The following is a 22,401-nucleotide window of genomic DNA, read 5'->3' on the forward strand; positions in this document are numbered from 1 at the left end:
AAAAGAGCAAAATTAGCAAAACAGTCATCAAAATCCTACCTTATAAATGAGGATTATAAATCAGAAGAAGGGTCGCATGGGGCATGACCTCTAGCTCTCAAGAGTAAATAGTATATAAAGCAACAAAATTAGTGTTGATACAAGAAAAAATTGGTATAAATTAATCAGGAATAATCCTAGAAGCATCCTAGAATCTTACAATAATAGTAATCTTCATTTACCTGTTTGTAATGCAGGTCTTCATATAATTTTGGAGACAAAACACCTAATTCATTTTAAGAAACAGGTTCACACATTTACAAAAGGGGTTATATGACATGGTTCCTCGTGGTAGCAAGCAAGGAATCAGATTTTCTCCATGCTTGTGTTCCTACAGATCTGGAGCTGTAATAACAGGAAGGAGGGGGCTACCTACTCTGCAGTACAAGGTTCAGCTGTGCTGCCATTGTTACTGCTCATTAATTGGATTTAATTGCTATATGATTTAAGTAGATAGTTAGAGTAAATACTATTAATTCCTGTGGAGTCAGGGGAGAATTTCTTTATCTCTTGCTGTAAACAAGTTAAAGCGTCAGGAGGCACTGAACATGTAGCTTACCTGAATGCATGACAGATCTACATTTGAAAGGTGTAAAACGATCTTTGCAGAATCAGAAAAGAAACTTGGCACTTTTCCAATCATGCAATCGCTGTAGTAAAGGTGGGGTGAGGGATAGTTACTTTGTTTATATTTCAGCAGCCACCATTTTCTCCAAGTTCAGTCTTCTACTACATTTGCCTTATCCTGTTATCGTTAATTAAAATCAGCAGGAATGGGCCACATTTAGATATTTAATAACTTTTAATCTTCATACCTGGAGGTCTTTCTAAGAAATATTTCTACATATTATTAATTTGCTTGGTGAGTATAACCTTCATCCTGTTCAGCAAGCATAATTAGAGATTAATTTGTTGTGTCAGGGATTTAAAATTTTTTAGCTCACCTTTAGGCAACAACATATTAAATTGTATAGGAGAATGCAAACACTTTCAAAGACAAAGTTTTAAGAGGGGACATTATTCAATAGTGAAAATGGAAAATGGCCTGAGTTCCTTGTACTAATTCTTTAGTTTCTATATTGGAATCCAACCTTTGCCAACACAGTAAAACAGGCAGAAATATGGGGTTTTTTTAAGAACATAAAAGAAAAGGCATATAGGAAATTCTGCCGGCCAATTTTCGAATTTAAGTGAAAGATTATTTAAATGTCACGTTTCATGGAGGAGCCATCCCGAGCTGGTGCTGCATCTCGGCTCCCTGGGTACCATCCTCCGTGCCTGCGGCTCCCTCGTGTGGTGCATCCCTGTCCATCTGGGCACCAGCCCCGCGGATCTTCACCCTGCCAGCAGTGACTGTGAACCTCTCACTGTGCTCATCATTCCCAGTCTCTTTGCTGTCCCAAAGCACCCTATCTGCCCAGCAATAAGCAGTAAGTTTCTTCTTTTTCTTTATTTCATTTGATAGACATTATATATATGTATATACACACAGTACAATACTTTTCTTTTGTGATAGAGAATAAATGAAAGTTTTCATTGCTGGTTGTTCGTTAAGTCAACAGATTCCAGTTAATAATGAAAAAAATTCAAATGTTTAATATCAAAAGCAACTTCAAGTATCTTCTATACATTTTAGTATTCAGTATATAGGAAGGTGGTTTGGGGTGCTTGTTTTTATATCAAAAATTGTATTTGAATAGACTATTTTTACCCTCATACTTTAGAGTACTATTCATATCAGGCATGGAGTTTAAAATTATGTATGTCATGGTCCCAACTAGCTCTTCACAAGAACCATAGGTCACATACAATCAGGCATACGTTTCAAAACAGGGTTTAATCATCAGCAAAGTCAAGGTGCAATAACCATGTTTAGAAATGCACTGTTTCATTCTCCTAAAACAGATTAAGCTGCAGTCCTTGATGTGAAGCAATATACAACACCACTGTTTGCAAAACAATACCTGACTTAGGCATAAATAGTACTTCAGTTCCCCGAGCTATTTATCCCTTAACCTTTCTGTATAAAAATAATTCAGCTTAGGCATATATTGCACTAATTTTATCATACTGGATAGCTCTCACCCTGCATTATGTTTTCTTTGCTGAACTAGGATTACACTAGGGTTTTAATTTCCATGGAAAACCTGGGACTAGGGCAACAGACACACATATGGTGTGCAATAAATGGTAATCTATAATAGCAATAGTTATCTCAGAGGCATTCACAAAGGAAACTACACATTAGACTTGGAGATCATTTTCTCCAGTAGATTCATCATTCTCTCCTGTAACTGTAAGCTTTGAACTTGAATGATGTTCTGCTGATCCAGGATCCTGCGCACTTCTCTACAGGTTTCTTCCATAGCTCTACTCAACTTCTTTTGTTCTTCCAACATGGCTTCCATTAATTTTAGCTTCTTCTTTTGGAAACTGCAGTTTTGCATTTTTCTTTTCTTAACTGGTCTTTCTTCAGCTCTGAAATGTGAATATTTGTTATAAATTAGAGTCATATTTATAAAAAGAAAGAACCCAAAATTCGATAGCATATTCTTGGCCAAGCTACAACCTAGTCATATTTTTAAACCCCTGTGTTCTCCAGTAAATTCCCTCTCGAATTTGTGCCAAAACATAAGTATTTAATGCATTATTGAATAGTGTTGCAGATTGTTAAAAAAAAAAAAAAAAAAAAGAATTAAAAAAAGGTTTTACATCTCTTTGTTTTTAATAAGAAATTTCTCTGGAGAATACCAGGCTTTTTTTTTTTTTTAATCTTGACATGACTTGCACATTGAATTTATACACTGTACTGGGAGAGACATTTGGCTTATGTGGCCATTGAAACTTCCAATTTTAAAGCCAGAGAAAGTGCTGCATGGTTACATGTGGTGGTATCTTACAGCTTGTTTTTTACAGCACTGCATCAGTAAGGCTGGTCCCACTCCAGAATATGAGCCTCAGAATTTGCCCTTGTGCCAAGACACAGCAGTGGCGCTGACCCTCTTTTTTTTATATTCCACCACAAAACATTGTAAACATGAAAAAAGAGAAGAATACCTGGGGGTTCTGGTTGAGAGTGGCTGACCATGAGCCAGGCGTGCCCAGGTGGCCAAGAAGGCCAATGTCACCCGGCCTGGATCAGCAGTGCTGTGGCCAGCAGGTCCTGGGCAGTGACTATCACCCCGTACTCAGCACTGGTAAGGCCACACCTCCAGTCCTGTGCTCATTTTTAGGCCCTTCATGACAAGAAAAACATTGAGGGGCTGGAGCGTGTCCAGCGAAGGGCAATGGACATCCTCATATGAAATATGCAGAGCTGCCATGTGGAATTTGGGGAACATTTTAAGAATTTCCTCTATGCTTTACCATGCTGGGTTTCTGTTTTGGAAGAGAGATAAACAGGGCAATAAAGACAGTGCTCTCAAGGTGTAAAGGTCATATGGCTGCTCTAACTTGGGGTGACAGAGCCACACAGTCAAAACCAGCCCATGTGGCACACAAGTGAGAGCACACACACAGATCTGGGTCTCTTAACCTGCAGCCTAAGAAGGAACCATGCTAAACTGTGAGAAAGGAAGAAAGGCAAATGTCTAAGTGCGCTACACATCTGAGAAACCTCCAGTTAGAGCTGGATAACTCCTTTCCTAACTTTAAGTGAGAGACCATGTCTTCATTTACACTTTTTGTAACTCCAGACCGGAGTCCCCAACATCAAAGATATCTGATGATGTGTCTTGAAGTCCCTTGACACAAACAGCAATCTCAGTCATGTTCTGCCAAATGCAGTATCCTTTCTAGGTGAAAAGCAATAATGAGATAGTACAGTTGTGACTAGAATGCCATGTCAACATGCTGCAGATTTTAAGACATCCCTGAATAAGGATAACTTGAACTCTTGAGAAATGTGTTTTTATTAATGTGAAGTAGGGTAGTGGGGGTGAGGTCACTCAGCTGTGACAGATTTGTATCATAATTTGATTCATGTTCTTATCCTACTTGACAGGCTTTGTGCAGCAGCCACTGTGACATTCAGATCTGTCAGCAGGAGAGATAAACAATCCTTAGCACCTGAAAGGCTTAATGCAAATATAAGAAAAAGACACAAGCCCCTTGACATTTAAGAGTGCAGTGACCCAAAAAGGGTGAGATACTATCTACTTTGGAAGGTATACAATAATCTCAGCTTTGCGGGTTCTATATAACATATTTGATTTAGGGCATCAAATAAATGTGAATAAAATAAATACATGCTGCTCTGCTCAAACTGTGGGCCTGCTCAAACTGTGAGTCAAGCTTGCTGCAGGTCACTGAAATCATCAGTCTCACAATCCTCTGAGAATGGGTCTTGGATAACACTAAATTCTGTTTATCTCCTTTAACTCTAAGGGCCAGAATTACTTCAAATGTGGTTCTCACAGAGGTCAAGCAAGTGGAAAAGATCCACAGCAGATCTGTTGTCTAAGGACAGCACTGAATCTGTTATTCCAAGTTTCCCATCACTGCAGTAACATTCACAAAGAATGCTTGCTTTCTGATAGGCAGAGCAAGAAACTTTCTGAAATGATGATATTATTTTAGCCTAAGTCATCTTTTGAATTTAAACTTCTCTTCACATAGGATTCAAAAGTTGGAAGCTTGATGAATCTCTGTTCTCTTCACCATACTAGAAAATAGTGTGGTAGAAAAGTGCTAGAATATAGCTGTGGTAAAACCTCTTGTCTTGAAACCAGTACGAGCTCACTCCACAAGAGGGCTTGTGTGTTGCCAACATAAGCACTGGTGAGACTGGTCCTTAATAAGGAATGAGAGAGAAAATCTGAGGCTTGTCAATGGTACTGAGATGCACTGAACATTGTGTGTCTTTCTTGGTAACAGTAGCCACCATTTGGATTTCAATTTACACTGAGACAACAACAACAACAACAACAAAACCATTATAAACCAAGATGGAATGATTTAGATTGAAAGATCTAAAATAAGCCTTATTTTTAAGAGAAAAGAATCTTTGACGTGTTTTCCTAGAGTCTGTAAAGGATTTTATCTGGTTTTCAGTTAAATCCATCAAAGAACTGTAAGACATGAAACCATACATCCAAGACAGCCTTGCACAGCTCCAGAGAGAAAGGAGCAGCAAATTTTTACTGTGTCAGCAGTATCTGCAATCTACTAATAACTAAAAAATACTCACTGAAGAGTGCTGGCTCAGAACTGTGTTTCAGCACAGAGAAGTGCTCCCAAAAGCAATGGCCCAAGGATTCTTCAAGGTCTCCCAAGTACTCCCTACATTTGTTTACAGTAACAAACACAACTTTATAATTAGCCTTCATTGAAAAGAAGTACTTATTTCAGAAATTTTCAGAAAGCCCAAGCTTTGGTGATGGTCCCAATCTCCTTTTCTCTCCACTGACTGATACTGAAAGGGTCACTCACAAGTTCACAGTAAGGAATGGGCACATAAAATCCTCTTCTCTACAGAACTGCTGCTGAAAGGGAGCTCTTGAGAAGGGCCCTACAAAAGAAGGCTCTAAAGAATCTAATTTACAAGCAAAGAGCACTTGCAACATGAAACAATGTAAAATGTCCAGTGATGCCCATCCAGTGATGAGTTATTTGAATACTGAAGTGTTTCCTCAGATTCTCAGCCATCTTTCTTGAGAAGTTCTAGGTGTCCTGGGCAGCATGTCAGAGATCCCTCTCTGTCAGTAATGTTTTATAACAAATTCAAGAGAGCAGCAGGAATATGGGTTCAGCACCAAGTAACCCAAGCAGCACCAGTATCCTCAAAGAGTTCCAGCTAGGAACATGTCTCCTTTGCCAGTGCATGGGCACAAGAATAAGGATCTACTGATGATGGCATCAATCAGTTCCTGATGCCCGTTCTCCATGGTCTGCTCCTGTGCAGCCAACACCTCTGTGACAACATGGGTGCAGCAGATCCTGACAGCACCCACAAGCTGCTGAAGGAGCGCCTCCCTCTTTGCCAAGCCTAGTCTCTGAAGGTAGATTTTGAGGGCAATCTCAGGAAAGAAGGGTCTAGGCAAGTAAGGACCTCAAATACAATCTGCTGGTACTCTTCTGCTGGGCTTCCAGTGCCTATGGCAGAGTATACAAGAGATTGGCATTGGTATTCCTCTGACCACATGAACCAAGTGTGGAAGGGCTCTGGCACTGGGACCATATTCCATCAGAACCTATTTCGCTGCTGTGCTCTAAAACAGGCAGGCAGGGTTCCAAGGAAGCAAACCAAGGGAAAGAAATTGTTCCGTCTCACCTAGGAGACTGAGCAGAAATGATTGTGTGTAATGGACAGGAGGGGGAACAAAGCAAAACCTCCAGATACAATCAGGCAATGTATTAGGCAAGTCTCAAATGCATTTGCTGTCTGCCTACCTAATACCAATTTAATTCATTGTTCAATTAAAATTTCCTTGATTGATTGCTTACACTTATCCAATACAGCTTGTTTCAGGGACATGTGTGAATAATTAATGAAGCAGGAGTTGAATACAAAGAGTTCTCTGTTTATCAAAATGTATTATCTTCACAAAACCCTAGCAACAATTCCTCATTCTGACTACTTCATGGCACACAGGTCTGCAGTACCATCAGTTCTTGGAATTTATGGCTTTTAGCACCTAAAAGCTGTTTCTCACTGGTTTGGGGTTTTTTAGCTTCATATAAATCTGAGCAGACCTCCATAATCCATGTCTTTAGTAAAACAATTAACAATGGTCTGGATATAATCAATATTAATATTAGAGATTATATAAAGATATTCAGAACATAAGGACTGAGGATGAGGCAACCTGGATCTTCTGGTAAACTAGGCTCGTTCAATCATTCAAATGAATTCAGGGATTAATGAGACTCATCCTTGAAGTAAAGCACAGAAAAGAACCACAAATGGCTTGGAGCCTGGGCAAAGCACCTTGCTAGGATAACAAGTCTGCATAATGAGTTGATGCACTGCATAATGCACATAGCCTAAAGCTCAAACTTCTTTGTAGATGATGCCCATTCAGATTTAAATAGCCATAGCATAATTTTAGAAATAGTAAAGTCTTTGCCAAATATGTTGTTTCCCAAATTAGCATCATCACCAAGTTTTAATGCACTTCTTTTAATCCATGTCTTGGCTAGTTAATGTTACCAATTCTTACTTTTTCCTCCTGTGTAAACTTTCTGGATCAAATTAATTCATCTACATTTAAAAATTAAAAAATACCAGACAGTACAATCATGGCACATACAACCACCTTGCCAGAAAGAAAAAAATACTGAAAGGTTCTCCAATATACTGAAAAGAAAGGTAAGCAGAAATAATATCTGAAAGTTTCATTCACTAAATTCACATTAGAAACAAGGGACTGGTTTAAACAAGGGTTTGCTTATCACTAGAAAGAAGGGAAGAGTGAATTCTCCATCTTCTGAATTTATCAGGTCTAGACCAGACATTTAGTATTTCCCAGAGTGAAACAAATCATAGAAACAAAGAAGTGGAGGACAGCAGAGCTCCTGAGTGCAGAAGGGCCCTGCTGAGGGAAGAACCCTCTCCATAACATTTCTGGGCTCCGCATAAAAAATGATCACATTCAAGTGGTATCTAACAAGAAGTCAGACTAAATACCACAGTGCTTTTATTATGGTCCTTTAATCTATGAAAGTAACTCTTTCACCCCCGTTTTCAGTACAATAGAAATGGCAGAACACATGAAGTCTGAAGTACTTTCACACCTGTATAAATATGTTCTGTCATTATTTTACTATGAAAACAAAGACCATAAATTAATCCACAGGGTGAAAAAACACTGTTTTCAATTAGATAAAAAGTCATTTATTGTGGTGTCAGGAATTTGGATTTTAAAAGCTTAAGCTGCAGTATGACTCCACCACGTTGCATTATATTTTATGACCACAATAGAATAATTCTATTATTGTCAGATGTTTGGTACTGTATAACAGTGTCAGAGAAGTGTTAGAACAATACTAAGCAATTACAGGCACCCCTTTAAAGGGATTCCAAATGTTTCCCTCATCTACACACTTGAAACAAAAATTCAAGTTAATTTCATCTCACATTAATTGTATTATCACTAACCAGCAAAATTTGGGTTTTGTAAGGTCTTGAAATCAAAGTTTTTCAAACAGAATGCAAAGAAAACGAGTTTCAACTATTTTTATCTTGACAATATATATGTACTGATTGAAGTACAAAAGTTGACATTTTTTGCTATCATGAAAGCTAAACATTCAATTGAATTTTCTTTTAAGCTATAATTTATATAGCCAAGTAGACTCCTGCTATGTTCAAAGATACTGTGAAAAACACAAGCTGACACTCTAAAGCTGTGTTGGAGAGTTTAAAGGAATAACAGAAAAGTTTTCAGAAGTTTAAGTTATTTAGAGAGAACTACTGTTTGAAAGTTTTTTTCCCTATCAATTGTTGCCATAACATTAGGATTTTTATTACTGAAGAAAAAACCCTGTAATGTCAGTTGTAAAATATACAGCTGCAAAACACATCTGTATTTTCATATAGACATGAGTGTGTGTTTCTCAAAACAGGGAAATTCAGGACCTGAAACATTCTTTTGATTTCAATTCCCAGAATTGTCTTTTGTTCTTTTTTAGAATCTGTTGGATCAATTGCCTGCTGTTCAGAGGCAAAGGCATTGATAAAATAGCCAAGATAGACCCAAATTTTTAATGCTATTCTTTTCTCTCTCATTGGCTGTTTCAAAGTGTTTTTCAAATACAGGATGAGACACTAATTGCTTAAGCTATAAATTGCTTCCTGAGTTCATAATTTTCCATTAGTAAAATAATTAACTTCCTTGTCTAACATGGCAGCTCTAAGTGGTTTTAACCCATGTGGTATCACTAGCAAGGAATGTATTTTCTTCTGGCCAAGAAAGGGTTCCCTACTCTGCTCTCATTCATCTGCCTAAATTAAACAGGTCAAAGCTGGACAAGCTTTTCAAACCCCCTAGTTCTATTGGAATAACACTTTTTCTCCTACCAGACATGAGCCCCATTATCACAAGTGGTTTCTAATGTTTAATCCAATCACGATGCTCACCTGGAATATTACACTGATCTCTCATGTGGCACCTACTGCTCAACTTCTCCTTTTCTTTTAAAACAGGGGAACTATTTTAACTTGTGACCATGTAACTCTTGCTGTTCAGTGATATGCACAATATTCTATTGCCCAAAATTCTTTCACAGTGGAGACTGTGAGACCATGGCTGAATTTCTAAAAGTTATGGAGGTCCTGCCATCCTGAGAGCTGCCCTGTCCTTCCCTGCAGCTTCCAGATCCTCCTTCCTGAGCCATCCAGTACAGCCACTCCTAGCAGGCAGCAGCAGCATTGCAGGGGCTGAGTGGCATTGCCCCCCAGACTTGCAGCCAGCTGAAAGCCAGCCTGTGCCACTAGGGGCTAGATTTAAAAGAGATGCAGTTTCTAAATTCAGCCAAGTTAAAATATTTTTTACTAGAACAGGTTAGGGTATTTCCTTGGATAAAGTTACAAATAAATTAACAAACCAGTGAGCCTGAAGCTGACTAAAATGCATCATAGCCTAAATTTTCCAGAGCTTATAATTTAGTGACTGATTTTAGTGACTTCCATTTTAGCTGTAAATGAAAGCATCTACATGACAGAGTCTACCTGCAAACTGTTGGCACAACAGAATTTGGTTTGGGGTCAATTAACTTGATCTCTGTCAGGAATGTCTATGTTCTGTAGTGAAGCCTGGTGTAGCAACCTCTGTCCTCTCTTATGGTACAAAATCTGTGTTGGCCTGGAGTTGTCCCTAAGCTGAAAAATTTAACATCCAATATTTTTAAAAAGCCTGGTGTTATCAAGTCGTCGAGTGAATAAACTCCACAATGTTTGTGGAAATGTGACCTTCTAATTAAATATTAAATAATGTTATTGTAAATCCAATTGGGAATAAAGTTATTGCATCTGAAATGTGACTGTGGAGTTTGCAAATCCTAAAGTCAAGCAAGTTTGTGTATCAGGAATATCAACTACTTAAAATGGACTAGGATAAAAAAATTATTGCCTGTGAACAAAAAGGTTGCTATAGTTCAAAAGTTATACACCCTGGTAAATATTCATTGCCAAAAAAAAAAAAGTTTTTAAAATTAATCAGTTATTCAAGAACTATATGCTTGAATGATTGAATGAATTTAACTTAGTTTATTCATCCAAGAGTGGGTCTGGAAACAATAATTCCAACTTGCTCAGTTGGTTCTTCTTCCAGCTCAACATCTTTACAGTTGCATGACTGACAGGTAATTTTACTGTTACACTTAAAGCCTCACACACTCATGATAAGGATCTCTAGGATCAACTTTTTTCCTGCCAGAAAACTGTAATCAGCTCTTATTTCACACTACTCTGGGTGGAAAATGAGACCAGTAAAGTCTGAAATGTATATCAAGAGTACAGCCCTGCCTTTTGTTAAAATGTTGCCTTCCAGGAAACTCCAATCATATCAAAAAAAAAAAAAAAAAAAGAAAAAAAAGAATCACATGTTTGCATTCAAACTAGCATCTATGTTGAAAAAAATTACATTCTCAATTGTATTTAAAATGATGCAATGTGCTTTCAAACTGCATGAGCAGCTTTTCAGCGTCCACAGAAGTATTTATTTTGCATCTTTTCACCATTTTAATAATAACTGAAGCCAGGGAAATTTCATAGTCATATCAAAAGCAGAACTAGAGCAAGCCAAAAATCATCTAAGCAGTATGTTATATCTCTGATTGCACCGCAGGACTCTCTTGAACATGCCTGTACTCCTTTTATGAACACTCTCCCTGATGTGAGCCGTGACATGCATGCTGAGTTTTGGCAATAATATACAACTTTTTGCCCAGTTCTCCTACTCCCTCCCAGTCTTTCATAAAGGAATAAAGAAAATGCCCTAATTCAGCAAAGTGACTGAGACTGGGGAACAGATCTCATTTGTGATTTACAGGAAAAATACAAGAGCTGTTAGAGAAAAATGTGTGAGGGTGTTCCCTTTACACAGCAAATTCGGTTCATTCTGCAAAATCCTAAAAAAGAGGGGAAAATAGATGCTACCTCAGCTTGTAAGAAAGCAAGCTTGATGAGCTCTCTGAATGTTCATCTTCAAAGCATTCTTCCCTTCCTTCATATGTAAACTGGTTATATGGCAAGTAGAGGGGTGTAGACTTGGCTGATGGAGACTGCGAGGCCTCTGTCTGAGATGTAGAAGGACCTGGCTGCTGATTTTCATGCATTTTCACATCGCTGTGGTCTGTCACTTTGGATAAGATCCTATCAATGGTTTTGTAGTAAGGCCAGTCAGGTGCCACAGTTTCACTGTCAGTCATGCATTTTAATTTCCTGTAAGAAAAGGCACACAACATTAAAGCTTGTTTTCCTACAAAAAGTACTTTTCATACAGATCTATCTCAAAACATTTGTTCTGGTCACATTTAGGAGTCAAACTGAATGCTTTTAATGAGAATAAAATTAGACACTTTTCTTCTTTAACTTCCAGTGAAGCCTTTCAGGTTCTTTTCCTAGGTTTGACCTGTTATAAAAAGTTGCATGTAACCCCCAAATGAAATTCAATACAGATAAAGAACATTACAACTTCTAATGGAAACAGGATTGTGTTGGTGGTAGGATAATTTTCTTCCCCTTAAAGTATACCCAACTAACCAATTTGACAGCAGTCCCTGACAACTGGACTAAGCAACACACCACAGCCTTTACAGAACTGAGGGCAGCCCTGTGCTTTCATGCTTTGAAGAATGAATATTTATTTTCTATAATGAATACAAGTGGCTATAAATATAATGCATATCCTTTTTCTAATATGGCTTAAAAGCCCTGAAAGGCCTTGGTAAATATCCTTGTAACAACCATGAGATACAGACATCTGTTCATTTGTTACAGAATAAAGATCAGGGTAGGGAAAAGTACAGAGTTTCATTAATTTACCAAAAAAAAAAAACCAAAAAAAAACCCCCACAAACAGAAAAACACCCCTAGAACAGTTAATAATGCATTAGAAACAGCATGCACAAAAACATTACATTGCAGTGGACTATCAACCATATCCCTTTCACGTGTATCTTATGAGATTTATTATTCAGTCCTCAGACAAGTTCACTGCTATCCCAGTAGTTACCCAGTGTTATTTTATTTTCTTTTACTGAGAAATATGAAACTGAGGTATATAGATGTAGTATAGTTCTCAAAGAAATTCCACAGCCCAACTAGAGTCCCAAACTTTCTTTTCATTTGCCTCTCCCAGTTCGGATCTTGTTACTCTAAATCAAAATGCAGGAAGGGAACACAACAGGAAAGGCAAGACCAATGACAAATGCCCCATTTTCATAAACCAGATTTCATTCAAATTAACAAAAAGCTGAACCAAATCTGATTCTCACAGCTAGAGGTTTGCATTTGCAGGTAAAAAAAAAAAAAAACAACAACAACAAAAAACCAAAAACCACTATTCCTGGACACCTGGCTCACCCTTTTTTTCTTAAAGCCTTTCAGGTTTTTCCTCAGAATCCATCCTGCCCACACCAGTCTTGCAAGGGGTAGAATTAAATAACATGTAAACATGAAAACAATGGTGCCAAACTTAAAAGTGAGAACTTGAAGTTCTTCCTTTTAAAAACTGTCAGCCTAGAGTAAGGGGAAATCCACTAGTGAGAAAAGAAGGCAGTAAGATTTGCTTAGATTTTAAAGCCATTTAAGGATTCTTTTCTCCTTGTCCTTGCAATGTCTGATGAGCTTTTCCAGCTATTTAGAAATGCACATCATAGTCCTGCAAAGCAGAGCCTCACAGCCATCCATACTTTTATGCCCTCTATGCATTCAAAATTTTAATTTCATACATATTTCACAACCTACTGCTGCAATTTCATAGTCAGAGAATATCGAGCACAGCCTACAAATACATGCACGCCCATCCAGCACAGAGAGAAAACAGCTAAACACAGGCCTGACAACAACCATCAATTAATATTGATTATTTTTAGTTCAATTGTGGAGGCTGTTTGCATAAAAAACAGATCAATTATGCCACTACAAGCTAGTAGCCAAGCCTACATGCCATATTTGTTTGCCTGTGTTGAAACTCTCAATGTGTTCAAGCTATGAGGTTTAAAACTGAATTGCAATTATGGAGTGCATTCACAGTGGTCAGTCATCCCAGGGGAGAGGTGGCAAAAGCCAGGGGTGACCACATCTCAGCCAGGCCACTGCCAAGTCCAGCAGCTGCATTAAGACTTTGTGGGACATGGTTTGAGCCCTTAGGACTGCAAAACATTGTGTCAAAAAGAGCAGGACAAGCTTAGAGCTGATACTCTGGGAACAGGCTTGTACTGAGCCCAATGTCACCAAGGTCCCCACCAGCAGAGCTGCTGCCCCGCCAGGTCATCCCCTCCTGTTCCAGCATTTGGCCATCCCAGAGGAGGACTTGGCATTTGTCCTTGTTGAGTTTGATGGGATCCCTGTCAGCCCATTCCTCGACCTGCCCAGGTCCCTCGGAGTGCCAGTCCTGCCCTCACAGGTGCAGACTGCAGCCCCAGTTTGGCATCATCTGCAAACCAGTGACCTCCACCTTCACCTTTGGATTGCTGATTTTAAACAGGGCACGTCCCAGTACAAAACACCTGCAGTCCTCCACTGGTAATGAGTCTCTAGGCAGAATACAAACCATTAACAGCTACTCTGTGCCCAGAGATCCAGAGTTTTCCAGCCAGCTGGTAGTCCTTCCCTTGCAGTGTAACATCCCAGCTCAGATGCAAGGATGTTCTCAGAGACTGAGTCAAAAGGGTTTGTACTGTGAACTAGACAATTATTTGCTCTACACTCATCCACAGATCTAGTGCTTTAAAAAAGAAAGCAAGCAGGTCAGTCAGGTGTGATTCAGTGCTGGTAATTCCCAGTCACCAGCAGTCATCACCTTCTCCTTTCCATGACTGGAAATTGCTTCCAAAATTTCTTGTTCATTGATCTCCTAAGGAGTTGAAGGGAAGAACTCTTAATTCTTGTTCCTCCTGCCTTTTTGAAGATTCATCAGCCTTTTTCTGGTCCCTAGAGACTTCCCTCAATCTTCACAAAGTTTCAGAGATGATTCCTGACTCAGTCCTTTCCTAGTGCTGGTATTTCTGATAACTGCTGCAGGCACACCCGACTGGGACATGTGGGCAGTGACGGCTGAAATACAGACACCAACTCCCCTCAGCCTCATTACTGCATCTGCTTTCATTAAATCACCCTGTGGGGATTCTGGGGGCAACCCAGGTATAACTACAGCCTGGGGAAAGAAGAGATTGAGGGCAGTCCCATAGGGAAGGAGTTGGGGGTGCAGGTCACTGAGAGGCTGGACATGAGCTGGCAATGTGCTGGTAGCCCACAAAGCCAAGATTTATCCTGGGCTGCAGCAAAAGCAGCAAGGCCAGCAGGCTGAGGGAGGGGATTCTGCCCCTCTGCTCTCCTGAGACCCCACCTGAAGGGCTACAAAAATACTCAGAGCTGCTCTGCCACGGATACAGGCTGAGAGAGAGAGGATTGCTCAGCCTGGGGAAGAGAAGGCTCTGGGAAGAACTTATAGTAGATTCAGACTAGATATAAGGGAAGAAATTTTAATCAGAGGGGTGAGCCACTGAAACAGGTTGCCCAGGAAGCTGCAGATGCTGCATCCTGGCAGTGTTCAAGGCCAGTTTGGATGGGGCTTTGAGCAATCTGGTTTAGGGAAGCTGTCCCTGCCCATGGGAGGGGTTGGAAAGAGATGGTCTTTAAAGATCCCTTACGAGCTGAGCCATTCTATAATTCAATAGAAGGTTTCCAGGAGTAGATATTTTGCCTGAGTAGGTTGGTGGTTTTATTGCTGTTCGAGCTCAGCTGTGTACCCAGACCCCCTTTTCTTACAGAACTATGACAATTTGGAAGGAAGGCTGTTTATTGTCTACTCACAGAGCTGTAAAGTTGCAGTTATATAAATGCAGGTATTTCTCTGGCTCTAAATGCATTGAATGGATACTAATTCTACTTCTGACTGCTTACTATAGCTCTGAGCTAAATAAAAGGGATCACTACCAGGAGGTAGACAAGAGAACTGTGTTAGCTTAAAAGCAGCACCAGCAGCAATCATCTACCTGTATGGAGTCTGGCTCAAACACACAGAAAAAAAGGATGAAACAGGGAAAGAGATGAGAAGATAAGGGAAAAGGGAGTGTCTGTCAGTCCTTTGGAAGAGAAATAGAAATGCTGCAGGTGGAGGTAAATAGGGAGAACATTGACTCCAATAGTGTTGATGGTTTAGCTTTCTGGTAAAAATAAATAGCTACCTTCATAATACTAATATTGAGTTCCAGGATTTACTGACTTTTAAATATTTTTTTCTACAACTGCCAGAAGTCCAGAAAACCTAGTTAGACAGCTGAGAGCTTTTGCCAGCATTGAGGTAAATGTAACCCCAAAAAAACTGGAGTCTAAAGCAGAGATTAATTTACTGCCCTCGGTCATTAGCATAACTCATCACAGCAACCTTAGCTGCTTCCTAGAGATAGAATTGGGGTTTTGTTTGTTTTAATGAAATATGGGGATGTTAAAAGAAACAGGACAATAGGAAGGCTGGAACGCAATAGTCCAGAAACGAGAGAGCAAGATGAGCCAAACATTAACACTTTGCAATTGGGCACATCACTGCCTGAGGGAGCAGCCATGCAGGAAAAATGAGGTAAGAAACAGAGGTAAGTGAGAAAGTCAGCAGAGCTTGCAAAATAAATTCACACTGAGTTTATCTGGACCTGTTGCTGTTTCATGAGGCTCTATTAAAATCCAGCTGGGAGCAGAGGCAACTGAGAACTCTATCCAAAAACTCAGGGATCGAAGTCAGATTTCCAGTGGACAAATACCCAAAGCATGCCAACTGAGTTAATTTGAAAGGTGATTGCCTGTCTTATTCCAAAGAAGTGAATAAATTAATCGACTTTTGAGATCCCACAGCCAAAATGCTCCACTGAATACACTGAGACAACTGTCGAGTCATTTGTGCTGCCATTGACCTTTTTTCAGACTTTATTCTCTGCACCTATTAATCCACCTTCTTAAAAAAACTGTCACAATATTATGTTCTAAAGAGGTTTTGGTTTTTTTGAAAATCATCATTATTTAGTCTGCAAAAAGCAAGCAATCTATAACTTGCTTCATTTTTTTAGACTTTGCTCAAAGCAGGATTGCTTTTTTGTCATTATTGCAGCATTTGATATTACTACTTGCCTTAAGGAATGGATACAAGATCCATCTCTTGGGGTTTCTAGGAAAAGCTTTCAAAATAAATAATAAATAGCAACTGTTTGTGAACCAATAAATGGTGAGGAAAAGGATGATGAAAGTACAATGCTAAGTTGTGCATCTGCTATAAATTATTGCAATTAAAGACAAAGATAGTAAAGTGTTCAACTTTTTGCAGTAATTTGGCTGCACTCATATTTTATCATTTGCTGTAACAGAGGTCAAAATTTCCAGTTGCATAATGTCATAGAGTATAGCAATGGATTACACAAGCAAAAATGTTTAATTGCTATCATGTACACATGAAAATAAAAAATTAGACTACTCTTTCATTCAAATCATGAGACTGATTCAAATTTACCAATCATTAACATTAATTGACTGCGATTCAAATCAAAGAGCAACAGCTGCATCCTGTTTTCTAGGCTTTGGGGAGGGTGATGTTTTTGAAAATAATAAATTTGCATTCACACAGTTCTTATTTTTAAACATCAGAAGGAATCAGTCAAAACTGTGGACCACTGTGCAAGCTGTGCTTCCTTTTTATAAGTATTGTGTCAGTGGCAACATGAGAACAGCAGTCACAGAGCACTGTGGCACAGTGAGATCAGCACATTAGCAGTGACAGGACAGTGCTTTCTTTGAGAAGGAATAATTGCAGGTTCACATGAGCTGATAGCCCCAAGTAAGCTGCACAACACAAAGAACTGGGCACAGACTCTAAGAGATGCTAAACCTCAAGAGCTGGCACACTAATCTCAGGAAATCTTCTGATGACCAGCACATGTGAAAGATTAACTTTGAATTCCAGGAAGCTTGACTCAGCCCTTCCTTCCAGGATGGATAAATGGGGAGCTTCATGCAGCTCACCACACAGGTATCTTTGAAGCAGAACATTAAAAACCTGGTGGCTGTCTATCCACAGCAGATATTTCAGATTTTACAGCAATCCCTAAAAGCATAACTTTACTCAAATACACCTGCAGAAAGAATTTTCCTTCCACCTATGGCGTTGAGGAGAATTTTCCACCCAGTCAATTTCCACGGTGGATGAAATGGTCCCTTAATACACTGAGACTCCAGTAGGAATTACTTCAGGTCACGGTATATTTTTCCCTGATTAGTTTCCTCCAAATGCACTTGGACTACAGTAATGCAGAGGAATACAGGAATCACTGCCAGCTCAGTCCATTGTCTCACTCTTCTGACAAAGGTCAGTGCTGAATACTTCAAGAATGATTTTGACAGACAGCTTTTGAGGGCACATTCACCCATAAAAACACATGATTATTTTTCCATCAACAGCCAGTAATATCCTGAAATCTGCTGCCTTTCACAACTCTACCTAATTGGAAGATAAACAACATCTGGGTTTTTTATTTAATAAATCTAATCTTTAGTAAAAAATTAGTAATAATAAAACAACCTGCTGATCTCTTGGTGTCAATGATTTCCAGTGGCAATAATTCCACATGCTAATTATGCAGTGCAGTACAGATTTACATGACTTCAGCTAGTTCTGCATTTCTTGCCTTGCACTTCTTATAAATAACTTCTTGTATTATGGCAAAAAAAATCTGCTTTACATTCTGAAAAATAGTGCATATTTGTATGCACCTCTGAAATTCCTTCGGCATTCACAAACTTTTATTTTTACACTTCTCTTAATAAAGAAAGCTTTCCACAGCTCAGACAAACTGCTCTCTAAACATCTTCTCATTCTCTTGTCACCTTGCTAAAATATAGGGCAGAATTAAAGGAGGTAATAATGGGATAAAATAAATTTCTGTTTGTCATTTTAACCCCTGAATAATGTTTTCACCTCAGATGTGGAGGAATGGGATATGAACACCCTAAAATTGCTTATGTGAGAGATGCACACTGAGCTACACCTGAGGTAACTTTACCTGGCAGCACAAATCCCACATAGGATCCAAACACACCCAGAACCAGGGTGAATCCCTGGGGTGGGAGCCCCTTCTGAGCCCCCTGCACTGTGCACACCCATGCAGGCTGCACTTGCTGCAGAAACTGCAATAATTACTGGCCAAGAAACACTCCTGCCCTACTTAGGCATATGTTTGCCTGACTTGGACACCTTCTACTCAATGAATGCCTTGCACTAAGCAGAATAAAGAAAACATTTACTGAACTGCCTCTTAGAATGCCATGGGATCCTCAAACTGGGGAGCACCATTATAAACGTGTTCACTGCTTTCTGTTTCAGAACCCTATATGATTCAGATCATCAATATCTATTTCAACAGATGCCCCAGGATAAGCCACACCAGTGACAGCACTTTCAAAACTGAACTTGGTTAAAAAGACTAGTAGAAATATTCAAGTACTGCTTTTTCCTTTTATGGAAAAAATACACATATATGTATTCATTCATATATATATATATATGTGTGTAGTAATTTGTAGAATGGGGTTTTATGTTCCTTTATGAAATTGTGGCACTTAGGTAAATAATATGATCTGATTAAATATTTTAATGCAGTTTATTTCTGTTAAAGGAGGAGTAGAGGCCACTCCACCCCTGCAGGACTGTTCAGAGTTGCCTAAAGAAGTACAGGATCCTGCAGTGGGTGCAGAAATAAGCTCCTAGGTGCAGAACACCCCTCCTCACTCCTGCTACTGGTGCTACGTTCTCCCATGTCACACTCACTAACCCAGTGTAATCTTAACAATGCATTATCTCAAAATAGAGCATCATCCCACTCTCAGGATCTTCCTCTCCAGTTTGTGCCACAGGGCAGCAATGATGCTCAGAAATGCAGTGATGTAAAGCACCTTCCTCAAGCGTCCTGCAGGCACCCAAACACAAAGTCAAACTCGGCTGCCTCATAGCAAAGCCAGCAGTCGGTGGCCACTCACATCATTTACAGTTTCACCACAACCTTCCCCATCCTTACACACCACCAAAAAGTACCCAGAAAACTAGAAATTGTGAATAACATCTTCTGCTTGCCCCTGTTCTCCATACTACCTCACCCTGACAGCAAAGGCACGTGAACAAAAAATAAGATGCATTTTATATTCCAGAGCACAAAATGAAACAGCTCTGTGACAGCACAAGGCAGTTTTTAACTCTCCTAAATTAGCATCTCAATCAATAAGCAGGGAGCTGCCATGCACTGCAAAATAGAAAAGCAGATTGACAACATGCAACAGAAGCAATCTTAGAAGTTCACAGAAATAGAAGGATATGTCTTAAAAGTGTGGTTTCTCTCACACACACTGTGCATGCATGCGAGTGATTTTATTTCTTCCCTTCCCCCAGTGCAACTTTAAAGTAAAAACATTAATTAGGAAAAAAATGAGACTCTCTGATGGATGACAACACTGTAAATTTAGAACAAAGGCTGACAGAAATAACCTATTCCACTTGGCAATTACGGCACTTAACTATCGTGCAGTGTTGCTGCCACAGACACCTGTGAAATCTCAGTGCCGAGATGCAATTCCCAGCAGGGAGGACTGCAGATTCAGCAGACTAAGCAAAAGCCTGCTAGCCTGCAACTCCCAAATCTGCATCTGAGTGGGAATTGCTGCGTGATGCTGGACAAAAATTTATCTGACTTCCAGCTTTCTCATCTACAGTCTGGGTGAAGGAAACTGGATGGATTACAGCAGGCTTGGTAAAACATTTTGGAGACGTTAGGATTTGCCACAAAACATCAGGTTTAATATTATGGCAAATGATGTTAAACATTATGCTTGTGGATCACAGAAACGTGGAAGGACATTCAAAGTTAAGGGGTTTACAGGATTTTCCCTAGTTTTCTATTTGATGAGCAGTCTCTGCATTAAATACAGTGAGGGTGCCTTACAGAAAAGCGAGCAGTTTTAACATGGTTGCCTGCTGTAATAACCTTTTTTATTATTAATATGAGCTTTGAGGAGAGATTAAATAAAAGAGTCACATATTTGATTTTCTTGCATTACAAGCACCTAGCTCAAATCACCACTCAGGATTTCCAGTATGAGGCAGTTTGTGCTTCGCAGAGATAAGAATTTAAAAAAAAAAAGAAGAAGAGAAAAAAAAATGGAAATATTTCTGTTAAGTTCTAATTATTTTTCTCCCTGCAAACAACAAATCCACAAATGCCTCACGTTTTCTGAAGCCAACTTCCCCTCCTGACTGCTTGCCTGTTCTTTATCATCCCCTCATAGACACCTCCGCCCTCCCCCCGACTCCTTTGGAGCAGTATTGACGGTGCACATTGATTCTCTCTGCAGATATAATAGTTCTTTCACTGCTGCTGCTTATAATTATAGCAATGTGTGTCACTCAGTAATAAGACATTCAATTATTCTTGGCCCCGTGAAGTGTAACCCTTCAACTCACGAGACCAAAATCGAGGAGCATCAGCCCCCCCAAACATTATTCTGTTCTAGTTTTCTTCTTTTTTTTTTTAACTTTGCCTTGCAATTCCGATCCTCAGTGGCCACTTGAAACTGCAGGAGTTTCACTGCAAGGAATTGGCTGCCAAGCTAACACAATCAGTCCCCTCAGCAAAGACCAAAAAAAAAAACAAAATCTCTTTTCCCCATTAAATACATTTCCATCCCTCTGCATCATAACAGTGCCAGCTAATTTTAAAGCAACAAAGTTGTCCCAGAGTTTGACATGAAATGGGGGGGACAAATTAACAATGACGTAACAGCATTGGCAAGAGAGAATTTTAAAAGCGATATGAACAATCTTTAATCTTTTATCGACAGATTTCCTCCAGGAGACTTCTTTCTGAAAGGCAAAAATCACTGCGCCGTCCCTGCTAAAATCTCTTAAAATAAAAAGAATTAACTGAAGCTTACCTGTACTGGAATGTCATATTTGTAATTTTTATCTTTATTTCCTCTCCGTGGCGAATTTCTCCAGTCATTTCAAAGAGTTTGTTAGCCATTTTCTCATAAACTTTGGCATTCCTTTTAGTTTGTTTCAGCTCATCAAAAAATTCTTCCCAAACCAGCATTAAACCTCTCATTTCTGCATCAGTCCAGTTCCTGGCCCTCCTGTGTTTCTCAGTCTGAGAGGAGACAATGTAACTGGGAATTTCTGCTGCAGCCATTGCTGACTGACCTAAAAGGGTTTTAAAAGAGGACACTTAATATAGATTGAGTTTTTAGTTTAGGTTTTTTGTAGTGCAAGACATGCATATGTGGATAAAGAATTTGAATGACAACAGAACATATGAAACCTTTTTGCAACAGCTTGAAGCTTGAGTGCACAAAATGGGGCCTACATCTGACAGGCAGGAATTTAGTTAAAAGCTTTTAAACAGAGAAACGTCATTTTGATGTCACGTTTCCATAGCAACAGAGCAACTGCATAAGCTACAACAACAAAAACCTTTTAACTGAAAGCCAAAGAATCAGGACAAAGTTGACAGGCCATCAATATTAAAGCTTTTAAACACTTTAGGTTTAACAAAAAAAAAAAAAGATCTATGCAGCCTTTGAGAAGCTACTTTTAAGTTTCTACTTCTTTTTTAGCTTTCCCTTACCTTTTAGGCAGACAATCTGCTAGCAGGGGGTCATGGTCGCCTGAACGAGCTTTTAAGTTGTGCCTTGACAGACTCTCTAGGAGGTTGCAAGGACTGAGGCCATGTACACAAAAAAAAAAGCTTTTTTTTTTTTTGCAAAGATATTCTGCAAAAAGAATCAGCCAGCTTTATGAAAACTATACATCTCTAAGCTAATAAATGTTTAAGCAGGCAGGCTCATTAAAAAGGAGCCTGCATCTGGGCTTTAGAACATGCAAAAAATAGTATTTAAGTGTTTATATAGAGAGAAATATATACAAAATTTCAATATAAAGCCACTTTTTTTTTTCCCCGAGATGTTTTGCTGCTGATAAGCACACACTGCAGTCCTGTCAGTATGAATTTGCCTTTGTAGGTATGTATTACTGTATGTGTATTTTGTATTCCTAGTAATTTAGATGCTATTTATGCAGCCTGTGTTCTGCCTTAGGACTGCAGCAGAAGCATTTCACCTGCTTTATGGGCAACCTAAAAGGATTATTCAACGAGTTAAAAAAAGGCTGCGAG

The 22,401-nt window shown here is 39.2% G+C and overlaps 1 protein-coding gene across 1 annotated transcript; it reads right to left on the minus strand.

The window, feature by feature from the left end:
• Positions 1-1,507: 1,507 nt before the first annotated feature.
• On the minus strand, positions 1,508-21,602 carry MSANTD1 (Myb/SANT DNA binding domain containing 1). Its single transcript, XM_058024600.1, has 4 exons — positions 21,550-21,602; positions 21,167-21,431; positions 11,138-11,422; positions 1,508-2,517 (listed from the first exon to the last, which is right to left on the minus strand). Exons 2-4 carry the CDS (start codon positions 21,418-21,420, stop codon positions 2,277-2,279), a joined length of 780 nt encoding a protein of 259 aa, XP_057880583.1. The 5' UTR covers positions 21,421-21,431; positions 21,550-21,602; the 3' UTR covers positions 1,508-2,276.
• Between the last annotated feature and the right edge of the window lie 799 nt (positions 21,603-22,401).

This window comes from Melospiza georgiana, chromosome 5 (genome assembly GCF_028018845.1).
Source record: "Melospiza georgiana isolate bMelGeo1 chromosome 5, bMelGeo1.pri, whole genome shotgun sequence".
Lineage (NCBI taxonomy): Eukaryota > Metazoa > Chordata > Aves > Passeriformes > Passerellidae > Melospiza > Melospiza georgiana.

What these genes read in the sequence shown, in the direction of transcription:
- MSANTD1 (XM_058024600.1), bottom strand. Translation starts at nt 21,420, where the DNA reads ATGGCTGCAGCAGAAATTCCCAGTTACATTGTCTCCTCTCAGACTGAG. An exon ending in AATATGACATTCCAGTACAG is followed by an intron (nt 11,423 to 21,166) that starts GTAAGCTTCAGT and finishes CTTTTCTTACAG; the next exon opens with GAAATTAAAATGCATGACTG. An exon ending in TTGCTTTCTTACAAGCTGAG is followed by an intron (nt 2,518 to 11,137) that starts GTAGCATCTATT and finishes TTCACATTTCAG; the next exon opens with AGCTGAAGAAAGACCAGTTA.